The sequence below is a fragment of the Geotrypetes seraphini genome, chromosome 4, assembly GCF_902459505.1.
Source record: "Geotrypetes seraphini chromosome 4, aGeoSer1.1, whole genome shotgun sequence".
In the NCBI taxonomy this organism is placed as follows: Eukaryota; Metazoa; Chordata; class Amphibia; order Gymnophiona; family Dermophiidae; genus Geotrypetes; species Geotrypetes seraphini.
In genome coordinates this window covers 87,850,912-87,864,769 of record NC_047087.1, presented here as the reverse complement: position 1 = coordinate 87,864,769, position 13,858 = coordinate 87,850,912, and the positions used below count along the sequence as shown (strand labels likewise).

Sequence of the window (13,858 nt, the reverse complement as noted above, 5' to 3'; positions counted from 1 at the left end):
CCCTCATTCCAGAGCTTCCATTCAAATGTATGTAACTAGAATACTGACATTTACACACAGTTACCACTTAACTTTATGTGAGTCCTTATCGAATTAGGTCCAAAGGGCTCTGTTTACTATCCTATTGTACTGTGTACTGCCTTAATCTGCTTGCCAGATACCTAATAAACCATAACCTATGCAATGGTTTTGCACCTAAGTGTTCCCGCTAAGCTGCGCTGGGGTGCGCTGACGCACAAAATATTACCTCGCAGCGCACAAGTTTCTCGTCACAGCGCACACAGTGTAGAGCACAGTTCTTCAACCGCCGGTCCGCAAACAAAATCTTGCCGGTCCGCGAAGGATTCGGTCCCCGCCGCAACGAAAGGCCGGCGTCAGCTGACTTGCAACTTCCTGTTGCAGTCGCTGTGCCGGGACTCCTGCCTTCGCCGGGACTCCTGCCTTCGCCGGGACTCCTGCCTTCCACCGCGTTTGCCTCCTGCCTTGTCTCCGCACCTCCAGACCAGCAGCGGCAGCTGTGTATGCTTTTAACTTCGGCACAGAGCTGCCCCTAATCAATAGTTTAGCGCGGTTTCATAAGGCAGCCTCGGGGCCTTTGCTAGGCCGGCCCACATCGCATCATCGAAGCGGGCCGGCTATCAAAGGCCCCGAGGCTGCCTCATGAAACCGCGCTAAACTATTGATTAGGGGCAGCTCTGTGCCGAAGTTAAAAGCATACAGAGCTGCCGCTGCTGGTCTGAACTCTTGGGCCGCTGAAGGAGGGCAAAAAGCAGCTGTCCTGGAGGTTTCCCTTCCTCTCGCCTTTACAGGTTCCTTTTTTCCACCTTTTTTTTTTCCTTCAAACGGCAACGGGCCCCAGCATCGACATCAATCAAGTAAGTTCCACTGTCAATCAAGCGGTTCTGCTCGGCCAAAGCTTCCCCTGTGACATGAGCCACCCTCAGGGGAAAGAAAGTGACCCACAAAGGTGAGGGGAAGGGGGGCAGATGATGGAAGTTGGGGGGGGGGGGGAGAGAGAGAGAGAGAGAGAAGGGGCAGATGATGGAATGGAGGAGATGAGAGAGAGAGAGAAGGGGACAGATGATGGAAGTGAGAAGAAGGGAGAGAGAGCAGAAGGCAGATGGATGTCAGTTGAGAAGGGAGAGCAGATGCTGAATGGAAGTGGGGAAAGAACACATACTGGATGGAAGGAGGAGATAAATAAAGGGGGAAGAAAATAGTAAGATAATGGAGGGGTGAGGGAAAGGGGTGACAAGCTGTGTGTAGACACAGTGAAAAGAGGGAAACGGGACTAAATAGTAAGAAAGAATTTAATTTAGATGGAGGCAGAAAATAGAGAAGGAAGACCAGAGAAGAAAAGGGAAGAGAGAGCAGAGAATGATCAGATCTGAGTGGAGGAAATGAGAAGAGAGATATGCTAAAAACCACAGGGGGGAGGGAAGGATAGAGATGCCAGACCATGAGGGGAACAGAAGGAAGATGATGGATGCTAGACCAAATTGGGGGGTGGGGGGGGGCAGGAGGAGAGATGGCAGGGAAAGACAGACAGTGAATGGAAGGGGCAGATGCTGGACTGAAGAGACAGAGAAGGTTATCATGCTGCTGTACCGGGCCATGGTACGCCCTCACCTGGAGTACTGCGTCCAGCACTGGTACTTTAAGAAGGACACGGTACTACTCGAAAGGATCCAGAGAAGAGCAACTAAAATGGTTAAGGGGCTGGAGGAGTTGCCGTACAGCGAAAGATTAGAGAAACTGGGCCTCTTCTCCCTTGAGCAGAGGAGATTGAGAGGGGACATGATAGAAACATTCAAGGTACTGAAGGGAATAGACTTAGTAGCTAAGGCAGGGAGAACGAGAGGGCACTCTCTAAAGTTGAAAGGGGATAGATTCCATACAAACGTAAGGAAGTTCTGTGGTAGAAAGCAACATATTTATTTGGCTCATAACTTGCTGGCGCCCGATATTTTTAGCTCACAGTGAAAAAAGTTTGCTCACAACACCCGCCCGCTTAGAGGGAACACTGCACCTAACATAATTAATAAACAAATTTGTAGTGATTGCTAAAATTAATGTACATTAGATACAAAACATCTGTTGAGGTGTCCCCAGCATTTTGCTATTCAGTTAATGTAGAGAAAAAAAATGTTGGTACATGAAATGGCAGATAATGCAATGAAGTTGACTACTCCTCTTCAGGTGGCAATAACTATGACATGTTATCTGCCATGTTAAGACTTAATGCAGAGATAGTTATCATGCATGGTGTACCGTATTCACGGTTCAGAGTTCATGGCCTCAGTCGTTCGTGGTTTTTCACTGTTCTCTTCCTAAAAAACAAAAAAAACTACACAAGCGCCAAAATCGCTGACTAGAGGCAACACTGCCAAGATTTTTTTTTTTTTTTACAGCAGCCTATTTAACCAGGTGATCGCTAGGACTGCAAAGACTTCTTTTCAAGGACAGAATGGCCTCTTCAACGGCGCTTTACGCATCTGGTGCTAGGAAATCCCCCATGCCGCATTCTTTGCCAATAGCTCCTCCCCCTCAGGGCCCGAGTTAGGTACCACCAGGAGAGGGAAGCCCTTTGCTGCCGCTGTCATCCAAGAAAAAGAAAACGGCATCTGCGATTAGCAACCGGCTCGAGAGGCTTGCATAACACCTCCCCTGCCAGTTTACATGAAGTCAGTGCAAGGCCAGCAGAAACAGCCCAGATCTGCTTCATCTTCTAAAAGGGTTTAAACTGAAAATATGCTTCTTTTATTTTACCTTATATCAAGTTTTACTTCCAAAGATGTTTCAACAATATTTCTCATCAACCAATCTTATTTATATCAATTTAAGACATTTGTGTGGACCTTCTGTTTGTAACTAGGCACCACACTGCCGGTTACTTTTTATTCTGCATCAGTCCAGATTTATTAAACAACTTTATTTTATTCTGTATTTTATTCTGTATCTATCATTTTTGTATATAACTCATGCCTAATAGTTTTCATATTCCTATTGGCGCTGTGATTAAAAGGAACCCGTCACTTATCTTAACAGTAGACAGTTCCTCCTGCACCTCCCCCGACATGCATGTTTCAACTAGAAACTTTTCTTCAGGAGCGAGGTAAATGTTTGTGGGAGCAATTTTGGGCACATCCAATATTTGCGGTTTTTTTTTAATTCACAGACACATTTTAGAACATTACCCCTGTGAAGTTTGGCGGTGGATTGTAGTTCGTGCCCATTTCCTGCCCCTTCCATGTTAGGTGGTTAATGCAGATATTACCATATGCTAGCTGTTAAGGTGCCATGTGAATTGCTAGTATGGTGCTCAAGTTTACTGTTAGCATGAATTAATTGCCATGGTAACAGCTAATGCCATTTGGTAAACAGAAGCCATTAAATATTGCATCATTTAGATATATCCTATAAAGTTTGCTATGTTCCCTCATAATCCTCTTTGGTTCCTCTTTTCTCTTCAGCATGTGGAGGACGCTTTACCTCATGGAACGGCACATTGAGTTCGCCGTACTACCCAAGTTACTATCCCCCAAACATGGACTGCAATTGGATTATTAGGGTAAGTGTCTTTAAAGCATAGCAATGGATATTCTTTCCTTCATGGGCTAGACCCAGTCACAAGTTCATGCAGGGTGATCTGAATAATTGAACTTCTACCTCCAGCAACCAATCATAGGGTTTTATTTGCATGCACTATGCACAAATCACTTTATATAATCAAAGAGGTACTTTGGATGTACATTGGATTCTGTATGTAAAGTTATTAATACAAACCAAGGAAACTAAGTGTTATAGGGGGATAGTGTGACACAGTGGTTTAAGCTACAGCCTCAGCATCCTGAGGATGTTGATTCAAATCCATGCTGCTCCTTGTGACCCTGGGCAAGTCACCTAATCCCCCCATTGCCCCAGGTGCATTAGATAGATTGTGAGCCCGTCGGGACAGACAGGGAAAATGCTTGAGTACCTGAATAAATTAATGTAAACCGTTCTGAGCTCCCTTGGGAAAACAGTATAGAAAACTGAATCTATATATATAAAATCGGAGGTATGTATGTGTGTATGTATGTATGTGTGTGTGTGTGTATGTGCCGCGATCACGCAAGAACGGCTTGACCGATTTGAACGAACTTGGTATGCAGATCCCTCACTACCTGGGGTGATATGTTCTGGGGGGTCTCGCGGCCCACCTGCACACATGGGCGGAGCTACAAACAGAAAATCAGATTTCACCCATTCATGTCAATGGAAAATATGTAAAAAGCTGCCATTCTCACAGTAATTCAAAAACGGCTTGACCGATTTGAACGAAACTTGGTATGCAGATCCCTCACTACCTGGGGTGATATGTTCTGGGGGTCTCGCGGCCCACAACTCTATGTTGCTTGCTCAAGGGTGGGTTCACCCAAGAATTTATATGTTCTTGCTCCAGGCGGTGAAACTAAAAATTTTGTTTATAATCACGTTTTGCGTTTGTTGTATTGTATTCATTTTGTCAAATATTTCACATTATAATTTGAATATTGTACTTTTTATTAAGCTGTAAAAAAATAATTTCATTCACCACTATAAAGTATCTTTATTTGAATCCATTTACAGTGTTATTGCTATAATTAAATACCCGTGCAACGCCGGGGCATCAGCTAGTACTTGAATAAAAACCAATACATTTAGCATGATATGTAACAGCCAATGATAGCAAGTTATCTGCAATACTTCTACAATCTGCATACCCTCAAGTTACATACTATAGGCTTGAGAAAAAGATGGACTTTATGGACTCAAGCATGTACAGTAATACCCTCACCTCATAACTTACCCTAATAAAATAAATAAGACATAAATAATAAATAAGACAATCAGTAAGATAATAATACAGCCCAACGTTTTTTTAAAAAATGTATTTATTTATAACTTTCACATAAAATTCACAAGAATACATCTTGCTGCATGAAATGCAGAGAAGGAAAATTATTCAAAAAGGAAAAAAAAGAAAATTTCTTATAATATAACCAAATCTTAATCCCATTTCTTAGACCACAATAACAGTAGGGGTAGTCAACATACATTACAAGGAGAAATTAAATGCATATCATTTGAGGAAAAATCTTAGAGGGGCATAATCGAAAGGGACGTCTAAGTCCGTTTTCATCTAAGTCACAAGTCATCCAAAGTAAAAAAACAGCCTAGGATACATTTTCAAAAAATACGTCCAAAATTTTTTTTGTTTCGAAAATCGTCTAACTATATGTCCTGCCAATCTGATCGTCCAAGTCACTAAATCATCCATCCTTATACCACATTTTTGTCCAACTTTTTGTCCAAGTCAAAAACGCCTAGAACAAGCCCTGTTGGACATGGAAGGGGTCTGCAAAGTGATGGACTGAACACCCAGACATGCCACCTAAATAGTGGAGTACCTTACAGGGCACTGCTGTGAACTTCACAAAAAGGGTGCCATGCCTTCTCCTCACTACAGCTTCCTTATAGGTCATGGTGAGCCCCCCAAATCACCTCCAGAATCCCCTAGGCCCACTTATCTACCACCCCAATAGCCCTTATGGCTGCAGAAGCCACTTATATGCCAGTACAAAAGGGTTTTGGGGATGTATAGGGGAGTGCACATGGTTAATTATCAATGCAGTGATTACAAGGGCTCATGGGCATGGGTTCTCCTCTCCATGGGCCCCTAACCCACCTCCAAGACGGCTTAAGCCGCCTCTATGCTGGACGACTAGGCTTTCCTATGCCAGGCGGCCAGGTGATGGTCTGGAAGCTGAATTTTAAAGGTGTGATTAATATTTTTATGTGGGTGGGGGGGTCGGTGATCACTGGGGTAGTGTGTGTAGGGTCTGTTTTATGTGTTTCCAGTGCTTATCTTGTGACTTTAGGTGGGTTTTTGTGACTTAGACCATGTTTTACATGTCTAAGTCACAACGTCCAAGTTCCGTCGATCCTGGTCTGTATAACTTTCGGTTATACATGCTGTACGACTAAGTCTAGCAGCAGCATTCAATGCCACCGATCCTGTGCAAGCAGTGGCTCCCCTGTCTGTCTCAGCAGCAGACTATGGACTTTTCCTCCAGTAACTTGTTTTAGGGAATGATCATATTATTTTCTTACTTCTGCATATGTTAGATAGAGTTCAAAATAAATCAGTATTTTCTGTTATGAACCCTTATCTTTGAAGAAAGATCTGCTGTTTCCCAGCCTTTCATAGTAAGAAGATGAAAGGTAGATAGTATTGTTTCAGAGCAAGCTGGAGTAGATTGACAGCTGTTTGGAGAAAGTAGTCATTCTTGTGAATGGAAGTAGTGTATCTTCTGTAACATTTAGGGCTCCTTTTACAAAGGTGCGTTTGGGCCTTAACGTGCGGAATAGCGCGCGCTAAATTGCCGTTCGCGCTAGCTGCTGCCGCCTCCTTTTAAGCAGGTGGTAATTTTTCAGCTAGCAAGCGCTGTAGCGCGCGCTAATCTTGTGCGTGCGCTAAAAACGCTAGCGCACCTTAGTAAAAGGAGCCCTTAGTATCATCTGTGGTTGTGTGGGCAGTGGCCGGGCACGGAACGTTCACAAATGCAGGCAGCGGATAGTTTGAACAAAAAGTCTTTATTGTGTTTTTTCAGGCAGTTGAAGTCACTACTACATAATGTAAGCCTGTGTACTCTGTCAGGCAGGCAAGTCAGGTAATGTAATTCTTCACTGTAATCACTTCAAAGACCTGGTCTCTCTCAGGCCTTGCATTCAAGCACACTATGGTTTCTAGCAGTCTCTGCCCCATATACATAAAGTCCTTTCCTACCTTGTAAGACGTAGGTCAGACATCTTCCCAGCAACTTCCCAGTCACAGTTAGTCAGGGCTAGAGGCTTCCCTCAGCCACCCCTGCCAGGGAACAGGAAGCTTCCTTCAATTATTTCCATGACCTGCTATTCAGTTCTTCCCCTGGGGCTTATACGAGTATTAGGGCTCCTTGTACGAAGGTGCGCTAGGGCCTTAACGCGTGGAATAGCGCGCGCTAAATTGCCGCGTGCGCTAGCCGCTACCGTCTCCTTTTGAGCAGGCGGTAGATTTTCGGCTAATCCGGCGCGTGCGATAAAACCGCTAGCGCACCTTCGTAAAAGGAGCCCGTAGTCTGGGATACGCCATCTCGGCTCAGCAGGCTAGTTGTGCTGCACTGCTTGACCCACTAGCTAAACTAAACTAAACTAAGCCTTAAGTTTATATACCGCATCATCTCCACGGATGTTGTGGTGCTCGGCACGGTTTACAAGAACTTAAAATATAGGAAGAGAAGGAAAAAAAAGCTTTACATGAACTTATATATAGAAGAGAAGAGTAAGGGGGGATAGAATTACATTTTAGTGAAAAGCCAGGTTTTCAGTTGCTTGCGGAATAATTGGAGGGAGCCCAAGTTCCGCAGCGGGGTAGTAAGATCATTCTTCAAACTGAGGGGAGCCACAAGCACTAGGGGTCACTCGGAGAAATTGAAAGGGGACAGGTTTAGAACAAATGCTAGAAAATTCTTTTTTACGCAGAGGGTGGTGGACACATGGAATGCGCTTCCGGAGGAAGTGATAGGCCAGAACTCTGTACAGGGGTTCAAGAAGGGTTTGGATAGGTTCCTGGAGGATAAAGGGATAGAGGGGTACAGATAGAACTTGAGGTAGGTTATAAAAGTGGTCAGAAACCACTTCACAGGTCGCAGACCTGATGGGCCGCCGCGGGAGCGGACCGCTGGGCGAGATGGACCTCGGTCTGACCCAGTGGAGGCAACTTCTTATGTTCTTATGTTCTTATGTTCTTATTCCAAAGACCTGTGATTCTGAAGAGAAGGGATTTTCCCAGTTTGCCTGCATAGCGAATACCGTGTAGAGAGGGGAAGGATAATTTATACCTTTGGGTGGGGTCTGGTAGAATCAGATCTCTACTAAGATGATCGTGTGAGGGAGTGCTATTACGAGTCGCTAGCATCTTCTTAAACATTTTCAAAGCAGACGGGCATCTCAAAATGCCCCCCCAAAAGGTCCATCTGCCCAAAATGTGCAAACTGCGATTTTCCAATGGTAGAATTTGGACATCCTACATTGCAGCGTCTCATTGTGGGCATGTTTTGGGCAGGTCTAGGGAGAGCCCAAAATTAGGAAGTCCAACGTCAATAATCAAATGGACATAAACATCCAAAATCTATAAAGAAGGATGTTTTCATTTAGACATGTTTCAATCACATCCAGGGAACAAAAAAGGTACTCTGATTGAGCAGCTGACCACTGGAGGGATTAAGGGATGACCCCTCATGAATGCCCCAGTACTGTTCCCCTTCATCACTCCTGAATGTCACACTGAAAAGGGAAAATAGACTCCCTAACAGAATCAGATATTATAGTTATTCTGAACACTACAGCAAGCACATTTGAAGGGTTAGTGGTCAGTGCAGTGGACTGTAAACCAGGGAACCCAGGTTCACATCCCACTTCAAATGTCTTTTTTGTGTGCAGAAACATAGATATGCCTACTGTACCTAAATATTAAAGACATCTGCAAGCCTGAAGGCTATTGAGGTGGTGCACATTCAGATACAGTAGGCATTTCCTTGGTTTTGGAGGGCTCATTATTTAAAATAACAGAATTGCAGTGGAATATGAATCTGGGTGCCCTGGTTTAAAGTCCACTGCACTGACCACTAGGCTGACCCCTGCTCTGCAGAGATGTCTGTGTTGCTATATTCATACAAATACTGCCAGACATCCTTGTCCATGTTTTTTTTTGGGGGGGGGCGCCCATAATTTGGACATTTTATTTTGGAAAATGGCTGTTCATTTTCTACTTAACATAAACAGCACTCAACAGATACATGCCAGAGAGTCCCTTCTCTGTGGAGCTTGCAGTCTGATAAAAATACATATGCAGAACAAGAGTTTTATACTAGAAGACAGCTATAAACCTCTAGTTGCAATATATGTATCTCTTCTTCTGCAGAAAACCAAAGAGAAATGCTGCAGAGACGATGCACTTGATAACAAGTCTGTATTTCAATCAATAAATGTTGTAAAAATGTGGTTCACCTATGTGATGAAGGAACAGGGACCCGACATGGTCCGTGTTTCGACTAACACATCTTCCTCAGGGGTCCAATAAGTTCCTGAGAGAGCCACACAAACAATGTGTAAATAAACCGGAACTTGCATTGAAGCATAAGTGCCTGGAAGAGCTGTGTATCTGCAGCCCAATACATCAAGGGAGTATTGGGCCCTTTTGTTGCATTTGGTTGCTCTTCAGTTCCAGTTAGGTGCATTTTATATTTTCCATCTTGCAACTAATTAGGCATCAGAAATCTAGCAAAATTCCTAATAGACTGGTAAGTCAGGCTAAAAGTTTTTGTTTTCATATATTACAATTTATCAACTCTTCCCTCTAAACCAGGGATCTCAAAGTCCCTCCTTGAGGGCCGCAACCCAGTCAGGTTTTCAGGATTTCCCCAATGAATATGCATTGAAAGCAGTGCATGCACATAGATCTCATGCATATTCATTGGGGAAATCCTGAACACCCGACTGGATTGCGGCCCTCAAGGAGGGACTTTGAGACCCCAGCTCTAAACAGTGGGGGGGGGGGGGGGGTTTTAAACAAATGTGAAATTTTTTTTAGGGCTTTCAGGTTTCATTAAAGATAAAGAAGACAAAAGATAGAGAAACATGGAATAGTCTAGCAAATAACAACCAGTGGGTCCATTCAGTCAGCCCTTTTCCCTACTTGCTGCAGTTCTGCAGATCCTACATAATCTCTCTGTGCTTAGACAGTGATTTCTTAACTTGGTACTGTTTTTTGCCCCATCAGCCTCATTAGGAAGCTGTTCTCTTCTTGTGAGAGAAGCAGGACTTCTGCCGTTATACAGATAGATGTCTTTCATGCCAGAAGCAGTATAGTAATATTCTTTCTTTTCAAATATTTTTATTAAGTTTTTGCAACAACAAGAATATAAAACATAATACAATTTCGATACAGATATATATCATGGTGAGCTTCCATTATGGTATATCAATAATTGATAAGCATAAACATACCTACTCTGGCTGCAGTGGGGGAATCAAAGTAATCTGTAGTAAAAGGTTTCAGGTCAGTTATTTGACATAATCTGGCAGAGAATCCATGTTGGGTGCAGCTGGATTGGATGCTCTCCATGAAATATTTGATTATGGGCCAATTCTGCCTTTGCTTTATGAATTTATTTAAGCAGGTGTAATGCTCACTTGTGAGCATCCTTGGGTCTGAGACAAACCTGGCTGGAGCCTCTCTCATACAGGCTCCGCCAAGCCCTGACATGATTGGTGTCTGGTGTCTCCACCCGGGGAAGACTGCTGTGAACAAGGCTGACTGAAAACTATTTACAACTTACGTTATATATAAGCAGTAAGACGTTTACTTTGAGAAGTATTTTGTTAATCAGCTTGTTAAGCCTTCTGGATGAATGGTATTGAACAACCTTTAAACAGTGCTGTTGGAATCAGTTAGCCTTTACCAATGTAGAATATCTCCCTGTTCCTTCATTAAGTCTTCTTATTAGAGTGACAGTATTACCTATGTCCCCTTGCTCCTTCACTGAGCCTATTCCCTGCCCATCCTTAGCATGTCGTCAAGATCTCCTCTGGCTGGAGCTTTCTAGACTGGTAGATGCTGGACATCGGAGGGCTGAGTCAGTTTGGCCTTGCCAGTCTCTACTGCCAAGCTCTGAGCACTGGTTGCACTCCCAGGAGCCTCCATTTCCACTGGGCTTTGAGCAACAACTTTACTCCCAGGAGCTTCCATTTTTACCGGGCTTTGAGCTCTGGTTGTATTCCCAACAGCCTCTACCTCTGATGGGCTCTGAGCATCAGTCCTGTACCTAAGAACCTTTCTGTTACTGGGTTTCTGCATTAATTGTACTCCAGGAGGCCTTCTACCTTGCCCTGAACTTGCTCCCAAAAGCCTCCGTGCCCTGAGCCTGCTCCTAAGGGAATTTAGCTGTTGCGCATTGGATACCGATTGTGCCCCCAGAGGACTTCCGCCTTGCCATGAGCCTGCTCCCAAGGGTCACTCTGCTGCTGGTCCTTGGACACCAATATTTCCCCAGAGAGCCTTCCACCTCACTCTGAGCTTGCTCTCAAAGGCCTTTCTTCCCACTTCCAAGGGATGCTTTGCTACTAGGACCCATCATCTTCCTGGTAGACCAGTCCACTGTCTTCAGAAGACACCTCCAAGAGTCATTTTTCTGCAAGGTCCACAGCTCTTAGCTCATTTATGAGTCTATCTCTCTCCAATTCCAATTCTTCTGAGCCTGTGATCTGCAGTTCCAGGTTTTCCCCAGTAGAGGGATTCCTTCCCTCTCAGCCAAAAGGCCAAGAGACAGAGGTCTTGGACGGAATCTCTGAACTATTGAATAACTGATGGATCTAAAAGCCTATGGAGGTCACAGCTAGATTTCCCCAATTTCCCTGACTCCCTTACCAATTTCAGTAACCTTTAGTTAGTGTGCATGTTTTATTAACCCCAACTTTAACAGATAATTAATAACTCCCAAAGATTATACATGTTAATCATTAGTTTGTCTTTCCCTACAGTGAGCAATTTACATATCTGAACAGGTTTTCTTGGTCTACATTTCTGGCACCTACCCATGATGTGAATCGCGCCTCCGTTGGCACTTTAGGCTGCCTAATGCCACTTCCAGTGTTAACCATACCCAAAGTGGTATTAGGCGGCCTACAGTGTCTATGGAGGCACGATTCTGACACCAATTTTTTTAGGCGTTTGAAACTCAGTTAAAAATGTCATTTTAACAGCATTTTTTTTTACTGAGTTTAGATGCCTAAAAAAATGGCATCGTTTAGAGGATCTGGGCCTCAGTGTATAATCCTCAATGGTGACTGCCCCAACTTTGTTGGTTGGGCTGAGAACTTTTCAGTGGCCCCTCGTAAGCATACATATATGCAAAGGGAGTGTCTAACCATCGAGAGTTTGAAAATTGCCCCTATCCTGTATTGTTTTTTTAATCTTCTGTTATTGTGTTGAGTATTTCTAAAATCGAGTCATAACATGTTGCACAACTATTTTGGGAACTATTAAGATTTTAAAATACATTTTGATTGTAGGCACCACAGCCCGGTTATAAGTTGATACTAAATATTCTTGTAATACAAATTCAAGAGCAGTCTCCTGGATCCACTAACTGTGATAAAGACTGGTTAGAAATTGATGGAGTTAGGTAAGTAAATAATGACAACAAAACTTATTTAAAATGCATAAAAACTCCTGACTAGCTGTAGCTCATTCTTTTTGCTTTTATGTGTATGTCAAGGCCTCTATATTCGCTTTTATGTCTGGATGGCCCAGGTTCAAACTATGAGGGATCCAAGCAGGTCTAGTTTTCAGTCTAAACAAAATATGCCAATTAACTAGGTTCTGCAAAGATATCTTTTGAATATTCATTCTAGTTACTCCTAAAATTAGACCTACTTATAGCCTTCAAGGAGGGAGGGTTAGCCACCCTTAATTCTACAGCCTCTTGAACAATGCTATGCCACTTCCATTGACCTGCTGTAAACAGCCAAACTGATGTTATTGAAATAGAATTGTGTAAAAATGCCTCCCATATTAAACTCATCTAGGGGGCAATAATCAAATAACTTCTATGAGCCCTTTCAAGGCGCATACTTTAATCAAATTTTCAAAAAGAAAACTATTCTCAGAAAACTGACAAGAGTTATGTACATTGAGTGTCAGTGTACCTTGCATCACTTTGAAGTGCTTTATATGGGAGCCAGTATATCAAATTTTAATCAATAGGTGAATAGATTTCTGCAGGTGTAGGGGGGGGGGGGGGGCTGGGGAGAAGCTATTTGGTGTGTGTATGTTCGGAAATGAAATGTACGCACATGGTTTTCCTCTCTGATCTAAACCTGTTCCCAGGAATGCTTCTTTATAACCCAATTAAATATAAATGTGCAATAGAACCCGTGAGTGCATTTGATGAGGGCAATTTTCCATTCAGACATTATAGCAGGTAAATCACCATTTTAATGCTGGAAATTCCAGTTTGGACTAAATATTCAGCTGGGAGCAGTGAGGTATGTTTTTTTTTAGCTGCTGGTGGTGTTATGCCCCAATATTTACTGCCAGGCTATATCCAGGCACTGGCATTGAATATTTGGGTTAGTGCAGCTGGCTATTCCTTATCTGATTAACAGCCTAAATGAAACTGGATAAAGATAGCACTGAGTTTTATGTGGTTCAATTTGTCTGGTTATCTTAGGCCGTTAAATACTGAATAACGGCACTTAATCACATAAGTGATGACCCTGCCCTTGGTTCCCCTACTAAATAGCTAATTATGACTTTAGTGGTTAGTGCTGATATTCAGTGGCACTAAGGCCCGGATTCTCTGAACAGCGTCCTTTTTATAGGTGCTGGTAGGCACCCAAACAGTAAAAAATGCCATTGAAATGACATTTTTAATTGAGTTTTAAGGCACCTACTGGCGCTTAAAAATCAGAGCTGGCATTGCGCCTCCATAGGAGCTTTAGACCGCCTAGCGCCACTGTGGGCGCGGATAATACCTTTTTTCAACATCACATGTGTAGACCAAAGGACTCAGGTACTGTACACTGCAAATAAAATCAATATAAAAAGCTCATCCTTCCGGCTTCCTGATGTAGCGTAGCGAAACATAGACTGTGTTGGAGCCGTGAACTGACCTTTTCAGATAAGTGGTCTACTGTTAAACAACTCTTGTAGAGCCATAACATTTGCCACTCCAGTAGAAGCAAGTATCCTTGCTCCATCCAATGTGTTATGATTAAAATTCAAGCACCTTTC

At 43.3% G+C, this 13,858-nt stretch overlaps 1 protein-coding gene across 1 annotated transcript in view; it reads left to right on the top strand.

The window, feature by feature from the left end:
- Window positions 1-13,858, top strand: part of LOC117359691 (suppressor of tumorigenicity 14 protein-like) — a 49,554-nt gene that overhangs the window by 8,515 nt on the left and 27,181 nt on the right. The window contains exons 3-4 of the mRNA XM_033942909.1: window positions 3,474-3,571; window positions 12,136-12,248. Coding sequence (XP_033798800.1) covers window positions 3,474-3,571; window positions 12,136-12,248 — 211 coding nt within the window. The remainder of the gene's footprint in view (window positions 1-3,473; window positions 3,572-12,135; window positions 12,249-13,858) is intronic.